The 20691-nt window shown below is 44.8% G+C and overlaps 1 protein-coding gene across 9 annotated transcripts in view; it reads left to right on the top strand.

Moving 5' to 3' along the window:
* NIN (ninein) overlaps positions 1–20691 on the top strand; it is a 97134-nt gene that overhangs the window by 22448 nt on the left and 53995 nt on the right. For all 9 annotated transcript variants that reach the window (XM_030319080.1, XM_030319079.1, XM_030319076.1 and 6 more), the window contains exon 4: positions 9519–9679. In XM_030319080.1, the coding sequence (XP_030174940.1) occupies positions 9519–9679 (161 nt within the window). The remainder of the gene's footprint in view (positions 1–9518; positions 9680–20691) is intronic.

Here is a 20691-nt window from a genome sequence, read left to right as displayed (position 1 = left end):
GCGCTTCCTCCCACATTCCCTGCTTTGTTCCTGACATCTCTGCTTTTTCTGTCTTTTGCCCGTCTCTCTCTCTCCCTCCGGCCTTTCCAGTTGTTCTCGGGGATCATGCAGTTCTTTGCACTGAAACGTGCTCCCACCCACTCTAAAATGTGATTCAACTCCCACAGGCAGACTGGCTTGGCTGGTGAGAGAGAAAGAAGGTTCCGGACTCAAATGCAGTATCAAGAGGCCGTCTCAGTTCACCCCCACCTTCCCCTTTATGAAGATAACTATCACCTAAATCATAGACCGTATGATTGTAGGGCTGGAGAAAACGCTGACAGCTTATCGTGAGCACCTGGAGGCCCAAAGAGGCACATTGCTTAACTGAAGTCTCACAGATGGTGGCCCAGGAGGATGCTGAGGGGCTCACCAAGGGACTCCCCCAATCTAGGAAGCATGTTAACCCCCAGTTGGATGAGCTGGGGGTAAACCCAGTTCTCAGTCAGTGCAGTATGGCCAAAAAGATTCTGACAAGTGGCCAGAGTCAGCAAGAAGGGGAGGAAAAAAAACAAGTTTCACCTGATCATTAGTGACAGAAATGCCTGTGTCTGCAGCATTATTTGGCTTTTCAGTACTTGTACATTTGTACGATAAGGGCCAGACCTGTGCTATTTTTGTTTTGTCTTTTGAAATCGATGCACCAACTAGACTTTGAGAGAAAAGATTACTCTTAAACTGTGGAAGGTGACCGAAAGAATAGGGCCACAGTGCACAGCCTTTGAAACAGAATGGGTCATGAGTGGAAATTTTATAATACCTAAGATTTTATAAGTTATACCAGATGCTGTACCAGACTATCCCATAGAAAATCCAGCTTGATATGGCGGAAAGGCCCCTGAGCCAGCAATGATAAAATACTGGCTCTGCTTTTCTAATTGGGTGGCTTTATATGTCACAACCTTTGGGGTCTTTGGTCACCTCATGTGGGAAAGAAGTTGTACTGGAAAATACTTAAACTCCATTCAGCTCCAAGATGGAGTCTTGTTGTCTCTGAATATCTAAATGACATCTAAATTTATGGAAAAGGCTAGCTTTGCTTTTTCTGTCAGATTTTACCTAACATAAATCGACATTACAAGGTTCTGCTTGCTAAGGGCAAATGCCCAGTGGATTTCATACCTTCATATTCCTCTAATAAAAAGCAGTTATATATAAATAAAAACGAAGCTATCTTAGAATTTGAGGGGAGATGGAATTAAGTCATTATTTCCATAGACTTGAGTTCTGCCATTTATAACATCTCTGGGTACAGTTTCCTTTTTTTTAAAATTAGTGTGATTTTTCAAATTAGATGATTTGTAGCATCTTTTTCCTCTGATAATTTATGATTCTAAGACTCTTAGGAAAAAGCTTTTTTTTCCCCCTAAGAACACCACCACCACAGTGAAAACTGCTGCCATTCAGATAAGGACAGAAAAATGGATTGGGGATATAGGGAATTGTTTATAAATTCCTAACTGATTAACATCACCAGTGACATAATCCCTTCCTATCTACATGTACAATTTAATTTTTAAATTATTTTCCTGGAATAAGAGAGGGGCAAAAACCTAATTATTAGTTACTTATTCAATTTGCTGTGGCTTTGGATTATAGGATTTTTGTGATGGAAATGCTGGCACAGGCTCCAAGCTATACGGCATCGGCATACTGTCTGGATCTGCTCTACGGAGATTTTGTCCATTCGATGCATTGTGCATTAGATTTCTGTTCAGTGGAAGATGTTAGCATCATACAGGAGGAAGCCCTTTCTTTCCCTGATAGGGTTAACGTAAAAATCTCCCCTTTGTTTACTGGCGAGGGAACACTCAGATCTGGAAAAGCCAAATCGTTAAGAAAATAGGACTGTGAGTGGTTATGGGGCAGGTGATTTTTTTAAAAATAAAATTCTTAATTCCAGGAGCTGCCCTAATGTCATTATTTTTCTTACACTTTGAAGAAACTATAGATATAATAAACAGATAACTTTTCATTCACTGAGCAAGTGTGCACTGAAGCAGGTCTTCTGGCCAGGCCCCAGGCTAGACCCTAATTTGCAGCGATTAAAGATACGTGTTTGCAACTGTCTTTAGAGACCTTGGGCCCTGCACTGATGTCTGGCTGAGGGCCCTGCTTTTAGGAGATATAGGCACCAGTGACCCACCCATTGTGCTTGGTTGTCCTTTCTCTGGTTGTTACAAAATACTCAAATAACTAAGGATTTAGTTCCCTGTTTCCCTGGTGTCTGTGAGATGCTAACGCTGAGGACCAGAAAATTTTTCCAAAAGTTAAAAGCAAAATAAAACCACTACCATCACCACCATCAAGAAAGGAGTGGAGTCATTTCATAAGTTAAGAGAGAATTGGAAACACTCAGGCCCACTGGTGGTCATGCAAAATGATAAGATCTTATTGGAATCATATCAAACAATGAATGGGCACCAAAAGCTGTAAAAATGCCTTTGGCTAATGAATGCAGCTCTCAGATTTTTATGCTGTGGAAATATTTATGTATGTGCACAAAGATGTGTCTATAAGGATAGTCATTTAGAGTAGTGGGAAAAAAATAAAGTAGTGGAAAAATATATATCAAGCATAAATATTTGATAATGTATAGTTAGACAAATCGTGTTGTATCTGTAATCACAGAACAAATAGCAATTCATGTGTGCTATAGAACACTTGTGATGATTTTACGAAGAGTATTTATGATGATTTTGCATGTGCTTTGTTTTTACTAAGGGTAAGAAGGCATTCTTTAAAAAAATACATGTGTTGGGGCACCTGGGTGGCTCAGTCGGTTAAGCGTCCAACTTCGGCTCAGGTCATAATCTCATGGTTTGTGGGTTTGAGCCCTGTGTTGGGCTGTGTGCTGACAGCTCAGAGCCTGGAGCCTGCTTCAGATTCTGTCCTCTTCTCTCTCTGCCCCTTCCCCACTTGCGCACGCTCTTTCTCTCAAAAAGAAAGAAAAATTAAAAAAATTTTTCTTTAATTAAAAAAAGCATGTGTTGTGCAAAAACCAAAATACTCACGTGAACAAAACAGTTTACTAAGGAGTTGTACCAATGTTTTAAGTTTATTTCTACTCCAGAGTCCGAGAAGATTTCCAAAGCAGGGACATGAAAATGATACGAAGTATAGCGAATTGGTGTGTCCCTCTCATCTCAATCAGCCCATTGATAAAGGGGAAGGAGGTGACAAGGAAGAGAAAGTTAGAGCAAGAATGAAATGGAGGTGGTTCCACTTTCTGAGATGACGGATTCGATAACATCATTATGCTTGTGCCACTAATCTTACCCAATACAAAAAAAATGAGGTCGGAAAAGTTTGCTGCGGGTTTGGGGGCTGCACTGGTCCTGCCCACCGGCCCCCCCCAGCCACTGCTGGCTCACAGATGTCTGGGTGGGGGGACCCACTGGGGTGTGTCTTCATCCAGGGCAGGAGCCACCTGACAAAAGAGTGACCTTGTCCCACCTAGCCCCTGTTTTCTCTTCCTCCAGATAAGTAGACTAAGCCTTCATGACATTAAGTACTCCTCATCTTTTTAACAACTGAGGGTTTGAGTCCAAGTCTGTTTGAATCAAAGCCCAGGCTCTTTCCATGAAGCTCTTGTGCCCTGGGAAGCACTACAGTGCAGCTGGGTAGGTGATTCTAACACGTAAAATGCTTTTAGAAAAATGTGACCATGACCATTATTAAGTCAGGAGCTATCGACAGTACGGGTTGTGCTAAATTCGTAGAAGCAAAGGTTCCGTGAAGGTTGTGCCAAGCAGTTACTTGATAGAGAGAAGTTTTGAGTTGAACCTGGAACAAAGGGGAGGACTCACTTAAGTGAAATGTGAATCTCTGCCTTCTTCCCCAAAATGGCTCAAGATGCATGCATGACCTTCCAGTGGGGATCAGCAGGCTGACATCTCTAGGAGAAGCCTAAGGAAACAATCCTGTCATCATTATCAACTCAAAGAGTTTTTCCTGTTGATCTTGAACTGCTTTAGGGCTGAACAGACCATCTAGTCAGACCACTCAGTCCCGGGGGTTGCCAGCCACACCCATCCACCATTCGTGGGCACCCTTGTGGGGTGCAGACCTTAGCCTCAGAGCTTTCCTCCCACCATTCCATTCCATTAGCTTTGTGTCCTGAAGTGCCTGTGTTCCAGCAAGAAACTTCCACTCAGATTGGTAAGAATTGACTGGAGACTGCTCCTAAAATTCGGTCACTGCATTCACTGAACGCCTAGATGAATGTATGCATCTTGTGTGGGGACTGCAGAGGGAGGGGTAGCTGGGAGCATCGTGCGAGTGGCCAGTGAGCAGCTGCCCCAGAAAGGGCTGTGTATGCACAGAAGTGTGGGGTGGTGACCCTGCTTGCTGATGACCTCCCACAGAGGCAGGGAGCACCTTGGGAGGCGGGAGGAATGGCAGATAATGTTCAAGGGCTTTCCTGATGTCTTTATGTTGTTCATTCTCTCTTGGATTCTCTTCTCCCCTTCCCTCCTTGGGACATCCCCCGTTTCACCCCTGTCTTCTTTCCACCACTCCAGCTCACCTCTGTCCTCCTCCTTGGACCCCCACTATACTTTGCTCCTACGTCTCAGTTCCCTCCCCCATCTGTTCCTACTGCTGCCCCTCTCTGTCTCTCCCTAGGCCCCTAGATCCCTGCCCATCTTGTCCCACCCCCTCTCCCTTTCCCCATCTGCACATACTTCTGTCCTTCCCTCTACCTCTCCCTTTTTCTCTCCCCCTCTCCTTCTCTTGGTCTTGGTCTCCCCTTTAATTCTCTCTCTGCCCTTTTCTCTTACTTAGAATCAAGTATGGGGTCATACTCTGTGCAGTCTGCATGTAATGGTGTTCACAGGAGGCAAGGAAGTGGGGAGCTGCCTGACCGCCCTTTCCCAGGGAAGCTTCTTGGGAGTGCTTGTCCTGAGATTTGCACATGCTTCATTTTTGACTCCTTATTTTTAAATGAGTTTCAGGAATCCGTGAGCTCAGCAGAACTGTAATATGGAGGGCCTCAGACTGGCGTTACTCTGTGCTGAGGGCCTTTGACTTTGGAAGGTGCCGGTGTCTGTGGGAACGATTGTCCAGCCTAACAGAATGGGGCAGGAGGGGAAGTAGTAGAAAGCAAGGGTGTTTTCAAGCAATTTTAAAATAAGAATATCAGCACCAAAAAGGCAGAGCTCTCTTCTTCATCCTATAAGTATCCTCGGTCAGTTTTGGGAACAGGGAAGTTTAAATCAAAAAGCGATCAAATATCCATCTTATCCCTCAACAGGTACAACATGATACTTTGCCCATGGCAGGTGTTCAATAATTAGAAGCTATAAGAATCTACCTGATATTGGAGTGTGTCTTTGCAACTCTCCTGTAACTTCTCCGTGTAAGTGCCGAGGAAGGCACTCCATCCCAGGTCCCAAGCTTGTGTTTTTGTAAAGAAAGCATTGATGGAATACATGGTGTTTAGGCTTTCCTGTCACCCCTTCCGCTTCCTCTTGGGCCCTCATTGTTTTGCCCTTTGGCTCCTGGGGAGAGCTGAGCCTTCCAAGTGGAGACCTACATCAGGAAGGCTGCAGTCAGTCTGAGGACCACAGGAAAGGGTGCTCTGTACTCCTCAGCTGGAGTTGAAGCAGGGAGGGAGTGGAGAGAGGGGAGAATGGGTGAGTGTCAGAGGTTTACCCTGCCTCCAGCCGGCTTATCCCCTGAGTGGTCCTTCCCACTGACACTGTATTTCAATTTTCCTTTTATTATAAGTGCAAGCCCTTCTGGTCACAAGTCATACATGTGTATAGTGATTCACCCTGATTCTGGAAGGTGGACATTATCACAGGTCTGGAGTGTCTCTTCTTGGGACAGATGAGATCTGGAGTAAAGAATGTGATGTCTGACCATCCAGTTGTTCGATTTCTAAGACTGGAAGGAACGGTATTTCTTTTGTCTTTTGAACTCCCATTGAGATTCCCCTTCCCACCCCATCTGCTCTGTAGAGACTATCAGTTGCTTCCATATTCCTCTGGCAGTGTTTAGGGGATTGAATCAAGATTTCTCTGTTGTCCTCTACTCATAACCATGTGTTTGGTTTATGGAATAAAACCTGAATCATCTAAACTAAATCAGGTAGGACTGCTTCAAAGCCACTTTACTATGACTGGTGAGTTTCATAATAAATTCTCTGAGGATGGGGTCCAAGGCACCTCTAGGCAGGCTCAGCTTGTCCTCTTTCCTTGAAAGCCTATTTTTATTTTTGTCAAATAGGAGAAATAGAAAACTGAAAGAAGCAAAAATGACTCCGAAGCTTGGCATCTGGGTAAAATCGTAAATAAGTGTTCAAAGAAAGAAAACACTGCAAGTTTGGCAGTCCTTTATATATTGTTTGTATCAGTGGCATTTCCTAGCCCTCCTTGGAGCACGTGATTGGAGCAGTCACTTACACTTATGTTAAAGAAAGCTATATGATGTAAGCAATTTCATTTCTGTTTTTAAGTTTATTTATTTATTTTGAGAGAGAGAATATGCAAGAGGGGGAGGGCAGAGAGAGAGGGGGGTGGAGGGAACCCCAAGCAGGCACTGTCCTGCTGGGGCAGAGCATGATTGGGGGGCTCCATCTCAGGAACCCTGAGATCATGACCTGAGCCGAAACCAAGAGTCAGGAGCTTAACTGACTGAGACACCCAGATGCCCCATATTATCTGGCATAACTAAAATTGTTCTACAGTGAAACCCTGACATGTGTTAAGTTACATCTGGATGTGTTCGTAAAATGCATCAACTTTGCCCCAGGGCTACAGTTTTCTAAGTCTCTGTTGGGCGTAAGGATGGGGTTGGACATTCTTTAGTTATGGGGTGTAAGAGTGTCTTAAAATCCATTTGGTGGACTGTTGCTGTGGCCTTTTAAAGGCCTGGTTGAGTTGATAAGGAAAATCATAGTTTTCAAATGTTTAACACAGTAATGACTGTTGACCATGAATGTTCTCTCTGGACCTCCTTACTTTTGCTGTCTTTCTTCACTTCTTATCATGTAAGTACAATGATGCTCATGCTCTAAGGAGAGAAATATGTGAGTGTGTAAGTCAAAGAAGTCACTGTAATTGGTTCAGTTAGTCTAATTCTTTATTGGTCACATAGAAGGTTTGGGAAATGCAGTGTGAGGTAACATTAACACTCCCATTTTTCCTTTGTGCTAATCTCTTTATTCCAAAGAAGAGTGTATACTTGACTAGATTTCGCTAGAAATTGACTTTGTGATATATTTACATTCTGCTAAAGATACTAAAAGCTTGTTCACAATTATAATAATAAATATAAATAGAAAACTTTAAAAACTCTTGGCAATGCAAAAATAAGTAAAATAAACCCAAATCTCCCAGGGTCCCTAATGGCCCACAATCCATTACTTCTCTTCCTTATTCAGATCCACTGCTGTTCCCTGCAGGGCGTGGGATATTTAGTGGTACATAACTGGGAGACCATCTCATCCACAGGCGAGTTTTGGAGTCAATTACAGTAGGTTTTTTAAGATGGCTGCTTCGTCCCTTTACTCTTTTCCTCCATAAAAGTGCAGCGCGCAGTGAGAGCTCCTTTGCCATTTCCATCCCCAGACCACGACTGTTCTCATACTGGGAACACGTCATGTTCCGTTTTCTGACGTTGTCAGTTTTTCTTTTAATCTTTTCCAACCCCACCCCCACCCCCACCCCCATCGTCACTAACGGTGTACCTTGTTGTCTGCCAGTAAAACTTAAGAATGTGTAATAAATTAAGGATGGTTCTACATTGCCTCTTTATCTGACTAGCATCTGTGGGTGTCAGCTGCCAACAAGTAGCTCGGGTGTCTGGGCCGCTCCTGAATACTCACAGGCTGACACACTCTCTCCTGATGAAAGGTACCTTCAAATGTGCATGTGATTTTCAATCTAAATTGTGTATGCTTAAACTCTTCCTGTAAGAGAATCGCTCCACCGAATACAATGACTTGGCTGGGACTTTTTAAAAGCTGGATATAAATATCACTAGAAATTATAGAGCAAGCATAAATACTTCACTCTGAGCTGTGCTGAGCATTTTCAGAATGCTTCGGACTACATCCGTGAAATCTGAGCATATATCAGAGGAAGGGCATGGGGGTGCGGGGAAGGGCAGAGTTAGTCACACAGGATCGCCGACCTTCCCAGGGAGGCTACAAAGTAATGGCTTAACCCCTCATGTGGTTTCAGTGGTGGTAAAGGAAGGGTTTTGTTCTTTCAGTTCTTATCTAATTGACCACCCTGGTTTTGATGATGTGTGTACATAACCTCATCCGAAAATCTCCATGTGTGAGTTGAGACACATCTTGTTAAGACTGTCGTGTTCAAATAGAATACACGTTATGTTCTCAGACACCGTGCCTTCACGGATAAGAACTGAAATCAACGCCTTGCTGATCTTTTGTATTTTAATAGAATATTTTATGCTCCTAATTCTGTGCAAGGTGCTAAAAAATCTCTGTATCTAAGATGACACGTGCATTGAGTGAAGTATTTATTCTATTGCTTTAAAGCCATCCGTTGTAGAGAAAGGTTAGTGTGGGGTGGCGGTGGCGGCGGTGGCGGTGGTGGGGATGGCGGTGGCGGCGATGGCAGTGGCGGCGATGGCGGTGGCGGGGATGGCGGTGGCGGCGATGGCGGTGGTGGTGATGGCAGTGGCGGCATTGGTGGTCGTGAACATGGTGAAACATTGAACCTGAGACATGTTACATCAAAATGCTGAGGTCCTTCTTTAAGGTCAAGAAATAACCCTCCTGTGAGGTGCATTCCATTTTGTTTTGTACAACACCAAACTCATGAAGAGAATAAAAACAAAATGTACCATTTTTCTGTATACGGTTTTGCCTTTACTATTTTATTCTACAGCTTTTAATTTTATAATGTGATCTTGATGCCAGGTTTCACGTAAGCGATGAGCTGTCATTCATTTATTAGGATCCACTGTGTCAGTTTCTTTGTTCTGTCATCCCGCTTGTCTGATGGATCAGAAGGTGGGATGGTTAACAAAGGAGTCACTGAGGTACAGGAGGGGTGCGTGAATGCTGACAGTGCTGATATGGTGTTCGCTTTATCATTATTTTCCAAGACTTCCTCTAGCGTGTCTCTTTGTCAGTACGATCTCCCCCTCTCCCTTTTCCCCTCCCTGCAAGACACCAGCTTAATAAACAGAAGAACAAATATGACTCCTTGCTTTATCCTGATCTTAATTCTGTACTTCTAAAGTCAGACACTTCTGCTGGCATTGCATCTCTCCCGTTGTATGCAGAGATGCGCTCCGGCTGCTGTCAGTCATTCAGAATTAGAAGCTGTGCTCTGCGTCTGACCTGGCGCCTCATATACGCCCACATCCCCGCACAACTGGCAAACAGTGGTGGTTTATTTTGGGGGCTAGTATAAGAGGCTGTGTCTGACAGCTGTGAGTGTCAGCTAAGGGCTGAGACTGTCATGTAATGTGGCCTCAACTCTTGTCTCCCTGCCTAGACTGTTCACTAGAAGCTCAGCCCAAATATGTTAAAGGTGGGAAGCGTTACGGACGAAGGTCCTTGCCTGAGTTTCAAGAATCCGTGGAAGAGTTTGCAGAGATTGAGCCACTAGATGAAGAAGCACAGCCTTCACACACCCCAGCCAGTGACCGCCACGAGGTAAGGAATTGGATGGGCACATCCATCCGGACCAGAGGTGCGGTGACGGACGGATACCCCTGCCACGGTGGTGTGGAAACAGGAGAACTGAGGGATTTATGGCTCTTCTCAGTTACCAGCTACTTGCTAATCTTATTACTTGGCCTTTTGGATATAGACAGCTAATTTTTCTTTTGTTTGAATGTTTACACCTCTGTTTCAACTTCTGGAGAGCTGACATTTCTGTGCAAGCTTTGTGTTTATATATTTAAAAATTCAGTTATTTTCCTATTTTCTGGGGTCTGCCACTTTGAGCACTTCTTAGGAATATGTCTCTCTTCGTGGCACTGTCATTTTTAGTTATGTAATAAGCTGCCCCCCCCCCCACCCCCCGGCAAGCTATAAAACAGCATCTATGGCAGGTAGGAAACAAAAGCAGTGCGCTTAGACATTTTGAAAGCCGCGCCTTATCTATCATGGCGGGATAAAGGAGCTTTCAAACTCGGTTCTTGTGGTCTCAGCAGCTGTCGTGGTTCTCCTTCCTGGCACCCAGGCCCGCCTGGCCTTCCAGCAGTCAGATGTGCCCACTTCCCTCATCTCCCTTCTTCCCCTTGTACGCATCGCCGTACTCTACCAATGAAGGAGAAGCAGTAACATTTTCTTTATTCTTTCCTTACGGCTCATTTACCAGCATGCCATTTATAGAACATGATTGAAAACGCCATGCTGAGCAAGCTCTAAATATTTCTTGCAAATCCCAGCTCAGACTGGGGATGCAAATATTTCAGATATTAACATAAGCTGGGAAAGAGACAAAGTGTCTCAACCTTCTTAAATAGCCCATAGATGGTGGTTTCCTGGAGGTGTGCGTGCACGTGTGTGTGCGTGCACGTGGGCATTCGTTGCTAACACCCGTGTTCAGCTCATTAAAATCCACAGGAAGCTTGCTCCAGTAATGACCCCAGCAGTCAGACATCTAGCATTTTCAGCCTTCCAGAATGCCCACAAACCCAAAGGTAACAGATCCTAGGTACTGAGCAAAAATGAAACCAGCCAGAGTACATTTAGAAGACACAGGACTGGTGGTCTACTGATCCCGAGAAGTTTGCACCATAGTTTTAAAGGAATACCTGTCCTCACACCAGAGGTGAAGGAGCAGTGGCAGACATGTGAGAGAAGAAAAGAGGAAGAAAAGCTAGAGAAGAGAGAGAGAGAAACTTGCCAAATGGTGTAAGGGTGGCATGGGTGAGAGGTGACAGCTGAAGACAGAAAAGGCAGTGAGAAGCAAGGAAGAGGCGCCTGGGGCCAGCCAGGGGCAGAGGCTACCTCTCTTCTTGAGTTCGGTCAGTTTCTGACCCTTTCTCATGTCCCTGTGAGAATTTAGATAGGGCCCTTTCCCCAATAAAACACATATATTCATGTGCACAAAAATTTTGCATATGCAGTTTCAGAGATGTAAGTAATTTGCATAGTTATTGCAGTGCTCATATTTATCTTGCTGTCAGGAAGGATAGCATTTTGTTACATAAAATCTGTTTCATAACCCTGAGTAGTATGGAATGTATCTAAGACACTTCCCTATGGACCAAAAAAAAAAAAAAAAAAAAAAAAATTAAAATATGTCTCAACACTTCTGGGGGTATTTGGTCCTTTTGTTATTTGGAAAACACTTTTAAGTCTAATTCTCCTTTCTCCAACTGCTTTCAGTACCCAAGGCATTATGATTTGGTGCTCAGAAATTAAATGATTACTTATTTTTTTGATAACACAGTTTCTAATTACGATCTTGGGATACCTAGAAAGTTCTTAAGCAGAGCTCTTATATCCTTGTTTTATCTTATCTATGGACTTCCAGTGAGATTTAGTGTTTAAAAGTGAGACTTTAGGCTCCTGTATAAATAAGGATAAGCGTTGAGGCCTGAGTTCAGGCGAATTCTTGCTGCTGTGTCTTAGTGAGAGGGCATGTTGGGAGAACACATTTCACCCCCGATATTCAGCTTTCTTTCTTCTTTCAGAACCTCTTAGGTGGGACCTTTTGATACTGTATATAGAAGCTTTAGTGCTCAACTGCCTTTCACTAGAACAGCAAATAGAGGCCTAGAAGGGTCCTTTCTCTCCATGTCTGTCCACCTTGAAGACCCCCTACCGACCCGACCTTGCGAATCTGTTAGACCTGGCCCCCGAAAGCCTATAATGGCACTGGATAACCCCCTTTTACCCTTTTTTTAATTGTTGAAAGTGGACTCAAACTGAATGCTCATCCAGATGCTTTTTTGCCGAAAACTTTAGTGTTTCTGAGCTGAATGGAGTTGTCAGTTTTCAAGTCGTTTCATCACTTTAAAAAGTCAATAGTCTCACATGTGACATTTTTGAAGTTGCTGTGGGCAGCAAGGAGGGCCTGTCCAAGCTTTGTGTAGCAGTAGACTGCACACTGCCTTCACAGATACTCAGTCTGGTGGCATAGTTTCCACGGGATGTCAGCCTTCATGGCATATACTGTTGTGTCAAGATAGTATTCCTGTTTCCTGGCCAGGTTCCATAGAAGCCTTAGCAATTTACGGCCACTCCGTTGGCCAACACAACTTCACACTCTGGACAGCACGTGCTCGCACCAGAAATCCCCCGGTCTCTTCACAATTCCTGGTAATCTTCCTTATTCTAGAGTGGCTCCCAAATGGGAATGATGGGGAGGAGAAAATTCTTAATGACCTGTGGGGTTTATTCATTAACTTATAAGCATTTCAGAACCTGTCAGAAGTTCTTTACTGTTGGCTTCTTTTTTTCTCTTTTGGCTTCCTGAGGCCCTTTTGTCTCCTGCCCTTGGGTGTTAAGAATTTATTTCTTGGGTATATTTGTTACCAGTGGTTCATACTTCATCTCAGTGCCATTGGGCAGTATTGAAGGACGGAGCAGGGATGGGTGTCTCCTGATGTGAATAATTCGTCAGGAGTAGTCAGCTCCTGAGCCGCAGATGGGCCTTCTTGGTTTTGATTGTGAGTTTCCTTTGACTCCTGGATCCTGGCTCAGGGCAAGGTGAGATTCCTAGCTGGCCTTTGAGTGCGGTTTCTCAGACATGCCAGATTTTTCCTAAAGTGAGTTTAGAATTTTTTGATGAAGACAAAAGGACCTTAACCCGTTGTCAAAAGTTACATGGAGAAGAAGCCTGGCTGTTGCTACCCAACAAGGAAACTAATCTTTGCTCCAGGATCAATCAGTTTTTTTTTTTTTTTTTTAATTTTTTTTTTTTCAACGTTTATTTATTTTTGGGACAGAGAGAGACAGAGCATGAACAGGGGAGGGGCAGAGAGAGAGGGAGACAAAGAATCGGAAACAGGCTCCAGGCTCTGAGCCATCAGCCCAGAGCCTGACGCGGGGCTCGAACTCCCGGACCGTGAGATCGTGACCTGGCTGAAGTCGGACGCTTAACCGACTGCGCCACCCAGGCGCCCCGAGGATCAATCAGTTTTATTTACCTGAGCTCTTGGAGAGGGGTGGGCAGTGGAATGGAATGGGGTCACAGATACCTGCAAAAGTCTTGCTTCCTTCTAGGAACTCATCTTGTAGGGGTAAGTGAGCAAACAGCCATCTGAAGGGATGAAACAATAATTCCTCCTCAGGGCACCTGGGTGGCTCAGTCAGTTGAGTGTCTGGCTCTTGATTTCGGCTCCGGCCATGATTTCACAGTTTGTGGGTTCAAGCCCCACATCGGGCTCTGTGCTGACAGCGCATGGCCTGCTTGAAATTCTCTCTCTCCTTCTCTCTCTTCCCCTTTCTTGCTTGTGTGCTCTCTCAAATAAATATTAAAAAAAAATGTCTCCTTCCCCCCACTTCCCTCTAGGATTATTCTGTAATAAGGGAGTTGCCAAGGATTGACAGTTTGGTCCTCTACTCCTGGGTTCGTGACTCACATTTTTTCTGCATTCTTATTTTGGGAGGCCTTCTCCCATATGTACAACCAAAATGATAGGTAATTCTCAGGTAACTCTCTACCTGTAACTCCAACCTTCTGTCCCACCCAACAAAACCTAGAAATACAGACAGGTAAGAGTGACGCTGTTACAAAGTTTGCTTTCAAGCTACTACATTTATTTTTAATGTAAGTCCCATGTGAAGCTTCAGTCTTCATTAGTTACAAGAACCTGGAACCCCTCTCATAACCATTCGTGGCACCCCATTGTGACATGGTGCCTTGGGTGAGAGCCTGCTTGGTGGCAGCGGAGTAACGAATGATCTACCAACTGGGCCTCATCCTCTGAATAGAATGTAGGAGAATAAGCCTTGCTATGAGGTGCTTTTGATTGTGTTCGACTTTTGTTTCAGTCCATATATGTTAAAGCCCTAATAAAAATTGTGTACATATTAATCCTCTTGATCTTTCCCCAAGCTTTAATTCTGGCAATTGGATTCTTTCCTGCTGAAACAGAAAATATCTAACCTAGCTATGAAGCTTGCTTCCCCTCCCGTGTCTAGTTCATAAGGCCATAAAGCCATCGCGTAGGGAAAGACCACTGTAATCTCCCCCACGTTCTCATTGCTACAACGTGTATTTCAGAATTTCATTTGGAAACCCTGACGCAGAATGTGCTAATTTCACAGGTGCCAGGTAGGTTCCACCACGAGGCTGAAATGTGCCTTCACCTTCCAATTTAGTGTGTTTATCTGGCAAGTGGATTCCCTTGGGAGTCTGATCTCTCATCTCAGGTGGTATTGAAAGGAAAGTGGTGATTTTTTTTCTTTTTTTATGGGATCATTTTCACTCAAGGCAATTCAGTTGGACGTTCTATTCTGAATTAATCCAGACTAAGAAAGGGCACATTCTCGATTCCAGCGTAAGGTGTGATTAATGAGAACGTTTGGGTGGTTATTTTTGGTTAAGAAACAGAAGTGAGATTTTAGTTTCCAGAGAGTACGTTTTTTTCCCTTCTCTTACATGCATACCCACAATGGCTACTGAACTGACCTTGAATTTTGTGGTTTCTTCTAAGGATAGGTGGAAGGCAGGGGTGGGGGGTGGGTAGCAAAACTAATGCCCAGTTCTATTCTGTATTACTGTAGGAAAGGTTGTTCCATGAATGTAATTAGGGCAGGACTACTTTGCTTTCTGCCCTCGTTGAAAACAGGGGACACCTTGTTAACTGTTTTCCTCCACAGGGAATAAATCGGGTCTAGGAAGATTATTATCAAGAGTAGGAGGCTTTAAACCATTATTTCTTCAACTACAGACAATAGTAGTGTAAGCCAAAACCGTGAGGTTTGAGTGAGGACCTGAGAGAAAAGTTGAAGCCACTTGCTTCATTTGCTCAACAATGGGGCTTGCTCAGCAAATCGCGTCTTTGTGTTTGGACTGCAGGGGGTGGGGGTGGGGGGCTGGGACAGGAGTGGTAGCAGTAGTTTCAGAACTAAGAACAACCCCCCAAACTGATTTTTACTACCCCACATAAAATCAGACTTCTTCAAGAAGTGGGAAACTGACTTCTAGTCCCCTTATGTTCATTTTCATCTATGCATATCTTCACAGTCAACCTTCATGAATGATTCATTTATATTGTGTGGCGTAAATATTGAATTCTGGAGGAAACTTCTTAATAACTGAGAGGTTCTGCTAAGAGCTTTTGTCGTCGAAATGTACCTGTGTTCCCATTCCTCCTGTTAGATGTTTTGTTCTAATCTTTGACAAAGTAAGCACTTTCATTACTGAAGCCATTTATTTCCATCAAACGATAGGACATCATCAGGATAGTTTTTTGTATTAATGGAATTTCCAGTGTTTCCCTTGAGTTTTCTTAAGTCTGTTAGATCCTTTCGCTATTCCCAGAGGTGAAACACTCATTCAGGATGCAATTGTAGATCACTTGAAAGTGATGGAAAGAAGTCCCTTCAAAGCTGGTAAGATCTCTCTCTCTTTTAACACAGACTGTAGCTCTCAGGCTTGCAGGCTTTGCTGTTCTGGTAAGTCTTCCTGACTTGATCCCAGAGGGAATTGCCTTGGCATCCAGCCCCTGCCCCCATCTCTTTCCAGGTCAACAATTTCTAGTATTTATTTACTAACTAGAAAGAAAAACAGACAACAAATTAAAAATGAACAAAGTTAATTTTAATGATAATAACATTTTCCACCTGTACCATTAAGTGTATCTTCCGAATGGAAAACACTGTTCATTATCCACCAAGAGCAACTCTGATGAAGGAGATACCATGAGCAGATGTATTAAAAAAATCCCTTTAGGGGCACCTGGGTGGCTCAGTCGGTGAAGCGTCTGACTTCGGCTCAGGTCATGATCTCACGGTTCGTGGGTTCGAGCCCCACATCGGGTTCTGTGCTGACAGCTTAGAGCCTGGAGCGTGTTTCAGATTCTGTGTCTCCCTCTCTCTCTGCCCCTCCCCTACTCACACTCTCTCTCTGTTTAAAAAATAAATAAACATTAAAAAAAATGAGGGATTAAAAAAAATAAAAATAAATCCCTTTAGGGACTTTCAAATCCAATGAGCCAAGAACACTCCCCATCTCAGTAGGAGAAGAGGCTTAAGGCTCAAACTCTTAAATTTGCAGCGTGGCAGGACCCATATAAACATGTGTAGTGAAAAATCCTACATTAACTCGTGTTGTCCCCGGTATTGACCTGTAGGTTTTAATTGCTTTAAAAAATTTTTTAATGTTTATTTTTGAGAGAGAGGGACAGCATGAGCAGAGGAGGGACAGACAGAGAGGGAGACACAGAATCTGAATCAGGCTCTGGGCTCTGAGCTGTCTGCACGAAGCCTGATGTGGGGCTCAAACTCACGAGCTGTGTTATCATGACCTGAGCTGAAGTCAGACACTCAACCGACTGAGCCACCCAGGCACCCCAGCCTTTAGTTGCTTTTAAAGATAAAGGAAGGTCCATGGGTTCAGAGCAGAGAGACTGAGAGTTGGGCTGGCAGGCGGTCTCCATTGCCCATTTTGCCTGCAAAGGCAGGATGACAGAAACTAACCCAAGTCCGAGGAAGTGCGTCCCTACAGAAACAGGGGCCCTCCCGGGCTTGCTTGGCTTCTAGTACCTGGCCCAGAGCAAGCAAGGGCTTTATACATATTTAGAACTGTTAGTTAGATATGCCATAGATGGTGTGTTTTTCAAAGTCTTCACGTTTTGGTCATAAACACCCTTCTAAACTGAGTTCTGTTTGTGTTTTTCCAGAGACTTCCTGTGCTTAGCTAATTGTGCCGCTCTTGTAAAATGGACACTATAGCTCTATTTGTTTGGGGAGCTTTGTTATTCCAGCAAATTTCCTTCCTCTTCTTTATGGGCTTGCAAGGCTTTCCCCTTTCAAAAAAAAAAAAGGAAAAGAAAAAAGAAAAAAAACATCTGCTTAATTAAGGCTGCTGAGATTGGTTCAGCAACCTCTGCTGGGAAAGAATAGCCCCGTATGTGCCCCCATAATCGTTTTAATTAGCCATACATTCTGCAGGGCACAAGGTCTGCACTGGAGCAGATGGCTGGTGGGGGCTGGGACGGGGCTATTGTGGGCAGGGGCCTCGCCAGGCCCGCAGGCTGCAGATGCCGGCCCGGCCTTGGGGCTGGGAGCCCGGGATCCAAGAGGCTCGGGCCATCTGCTCTGCGGTCCAGCAAAGCAGGTGGCCCTCCAGAGAAAGCAGTACTGAAAGCGGCATCACTGGTGTAGCCCACGCATGTGGGGCACCCTCGTCCGGCTACCGGACAACCAGAGAGTTGACCACAATGGCCAGAGTGACGTTGAGATGCACAGCCTACAGAGCGGGCTTCCTTTGTCCGCCTGAGGGGGCTGGGGGGCTGCCTTCTGTAGCAGCCATTTTGGGGCCAGGCAACCTCTGACCCTCTCCCCTCCGGCTGCTCTCAATGGGGTCATTGGCCAGCACACTTGGCATGGTCATATGGAAGCACAGGCAGCCCCTGCCAGCTGTGACCAACCAGGGGACACTCTCGACCAGGGGGAGGGTGACTAGGGAGGCCCTGCTCCTAAGCTGAATCAAAAGTTGATTGCTTCGTCACAATTACGTGTTCAGAGCTGTAGTTTCTACAGAGCCTCTTCTGGGTTTGTTCTTCAAGCTGACGCTGGTCTATCTGTTGTTTCTTTTCTCTGCCCTTGTCCTAGTTTTGGACACCCAAATAGTAGGAATAGTAATGGTAATGTCTATTTACTTCACGGATACTTAGCTCTCGAGTTATAGCAGGCACCGTTTGAAATGCATTCCAAATATTAGCACACCTTTGTAGGCAGGTACTGTTATTCACTTACCCAAGAGATAACTGAGGCACACTGGCTATTAAGTAATGTGCCCAAGGTTGGACAGCAGGTAGGTGGTGGAGGTGAAACTGTACCCTGGGGGTCCAGCTCTGGAGCCCAGATCTTTTTTTTTTTTTTAATGTTTATTTTTGAGGAAGAGAGCGGGCAGGGGAGGGGCAGAGAGAGGGAGACACAGAATCTGAAGCAGGCTCCAGGCTCTGAGCTGTCAGCACAGAGCCCAATGCGGGGCTCGAACCCAGAGAACCGGCTCATGACCTGAGCCGAAGTCAGACACTCAACCCAGGCGCCCCTGGAGCCCAAATCCTTAACCACATATTTGTTCTGGCTGAAATCATAATGACAGCTACCACTTCCTAAGTGCCAGGCATATGCTTTCACGTCTGCACTGGGCAGCTCATCTCCACTTTGGGCATGAAGTAAGGTACCGAGGGGTCACACTGAGCGACAGAGCCAGACTGAACCCAGTCTCTCTGTTCAACCCTTGTGCTCATGCCCTCTACCGTTTTGCCTCCAGAATCAAACAGAATGACCGTAAAACGCTTATTAACATCCATTGCGCCAGTGATAGATGACCTAAGATTTCAGGGGAAGAAATTCAAAGTCCTTTTTCATGAATTAGTATTGAGAAGACATGCCAGCAATTTTCCCTCCCTTCTTCGCCCACTTTTCCAAAGATTTTAAGATTATCTCCCTTCCAGTGCTCATGGCTGATCTGTGTCTAAAGACCACCTGCCGGGCTTTCACTGTGCTGGGTAAACTGGCAGCAATTAAAAGACCTTGTTCCAGAATGATGCCTCCCTTTATTGATGGTGTTCCAGTAGGCAAATGACCTAATCCCTCCAACCTTCTAACCTGCCATCCCCTCCTGCTCCCCCTGCTTTTTAATTGGAACTACTGGCTCCAGGCAATGAGAATGAACATGAGCGATGAATGAACTGAATCTCCCCCGCACCCCACCCCACCCCTCCCCTCCCCTCCCCTCCCCTCGAAATTGCAATTTTTTTTTTAATGATTTTTTTTAACGTTTATTTATTTTTGGGACAGAGAGAGACAGAGCATGAACAGGGGAGGGTCAGAGAGAGGGAGACACAGAATCCGAAACAGGCTCCAGGCGCTGAGCTGTCAGCATAGAGCCCGACGCAGGGCTCGAACTCACGGACCACGAGATCATGACCTGAGCCGAAGTCGGCTGTCTAACCAAATGAGCCACCCAGGCGCCCCACGAAATTGCAATTTAACAACAAACATTCGGCTTCTGTGTGCTTACCTCCCCCTTGTTAAAGGAAAAGACCCTTGGCGGAGACTGGGGAGAAGCACAGCACATGTTTCTGGGTGGCTAACTCCATCTCCAACTGAAGTGGTCTTGGAATGGAAATGTAGCCATTTAGTATACATTTGGTTCTAGGCAGGGCTGTTCCTAGCTGGATCTCTGTTTCTTATACAGGGCCATGGGAGAAATGCTTGGGAAATTGTTACCCCTAGAGAGTTAGAGACACAGAGAGTGAGCAGGGGAGGAGCAGAGAGAGAGGGAGACCCAGAATCCGAAGCAGGCTCCAGGCTCTGAGCTGTCAGCACAGAGCCTGATACAGGGCTCAAACTCGCAAGCTGTGAGATTATGACCTGAGCCGATGTTGGACGCCCAACTGACTGAGCCACCCAGGCACACCTCCCCTAGAGATTTTTTTAACAAGTTGTCCCTTACCTGCCACCACTTGCCCACAGAGTTTGTGTGAAATCATTTAAGCTGCCAGTGCTGCCTGGGGTTTTAGAAGGCCGTGCTGTGCCTGGTGCCATTGAGTTAAGCTGCCTGAAGGATGATCATGGTCTCAGTCCCCAATTCCGGTCTCAGACTGGTGTCCCTGATCTGTCCACACTCTGAGAAGCTCAGGAGGCACTGGCATCAGCAGCTTTCACCCTCCTGAACAGCACCCGCCACCACCCACTCCCACCACTCCAGGCCTCCTCTGTCTCAGGTCACAGAGCAGGTGGGTTCTGTGAAAGAACTTTCCCTTTCTCCCCACCCCCAGGTCACAGGAAATTCATTTAGTGAGAATTAGAGGGCAGGGGGTTAAAAAGAAATAGTGAAGTTGCACCTGTTTATATTGCACAAACATTTATAATAGCAAAGGAAATATAACTGTTTCCCATAGTCCCTCAACTAAATGCATCTATTTTTCTTATCTCTATTTCCTTCCATTCTTTGTCTAATTGTATAAATATTTTTGCCCGTGGTAGTCATAGTGTAGGTGGCATTTTTGTCATGGTCTTTCATTTAACATTTCACGTGTTTTTCCATCTTACATGGTTTTAGAATTGTACTTAAATTTTTTTTAATGGTTTTATTTATTCTTGTGAGAGAGAGAGGCAGAGCACAAGCAGCGGAGGGACAGAAAGAGAGGGAGACACAGAATCTAAAGCAGGCTCCAGGCTCTGAACTGTCAGCACAGAGCCTGATGTGGAGCTTGAACCCACGAACCGTGAGATCATAACCTGAGCCAAAGTCAGATGCTTAACTGACTGAGCCACCCAGACACCCCTAGAATTACACTTTCAGGACTTTTTGTAAAAAGTTCTAAATGTACCTATCCATGCATAAACTTTTTTCCTTTGATTTTATTGTCAGTGGAAATCATATGAAATTATTGGGTCAAAGAATATGAACATTTTCATAGCTTTTGGAACATGAAGCAATTTTCTTTACCAAAAGGGTAATATCCATTCCCACTGCTACCAGGAACATATAAACAGGCCTATTTTAATTCATAACCTTG

Source organism: Lynx canadensis, chromosome B3 (genome assembly GCF_007474595.2).
Source record: "Lynx canadensis isolate LIC74 chromosome B3, mLynCan4.pri.v2, whole genome shotgun sequence".
NCBI classification, from domain to species: domain Eukaryota; kingdom Metazoa; phylum Chordata; class Mammalia; order Carnivora; family Felidae; genus Lynx; species Lynx canadensis.
The sequence above is the reverse complement of the archived record's forward strand: the minus strand, read 5'-3'. Positions and strand labels throughout refer to the sequence as shown.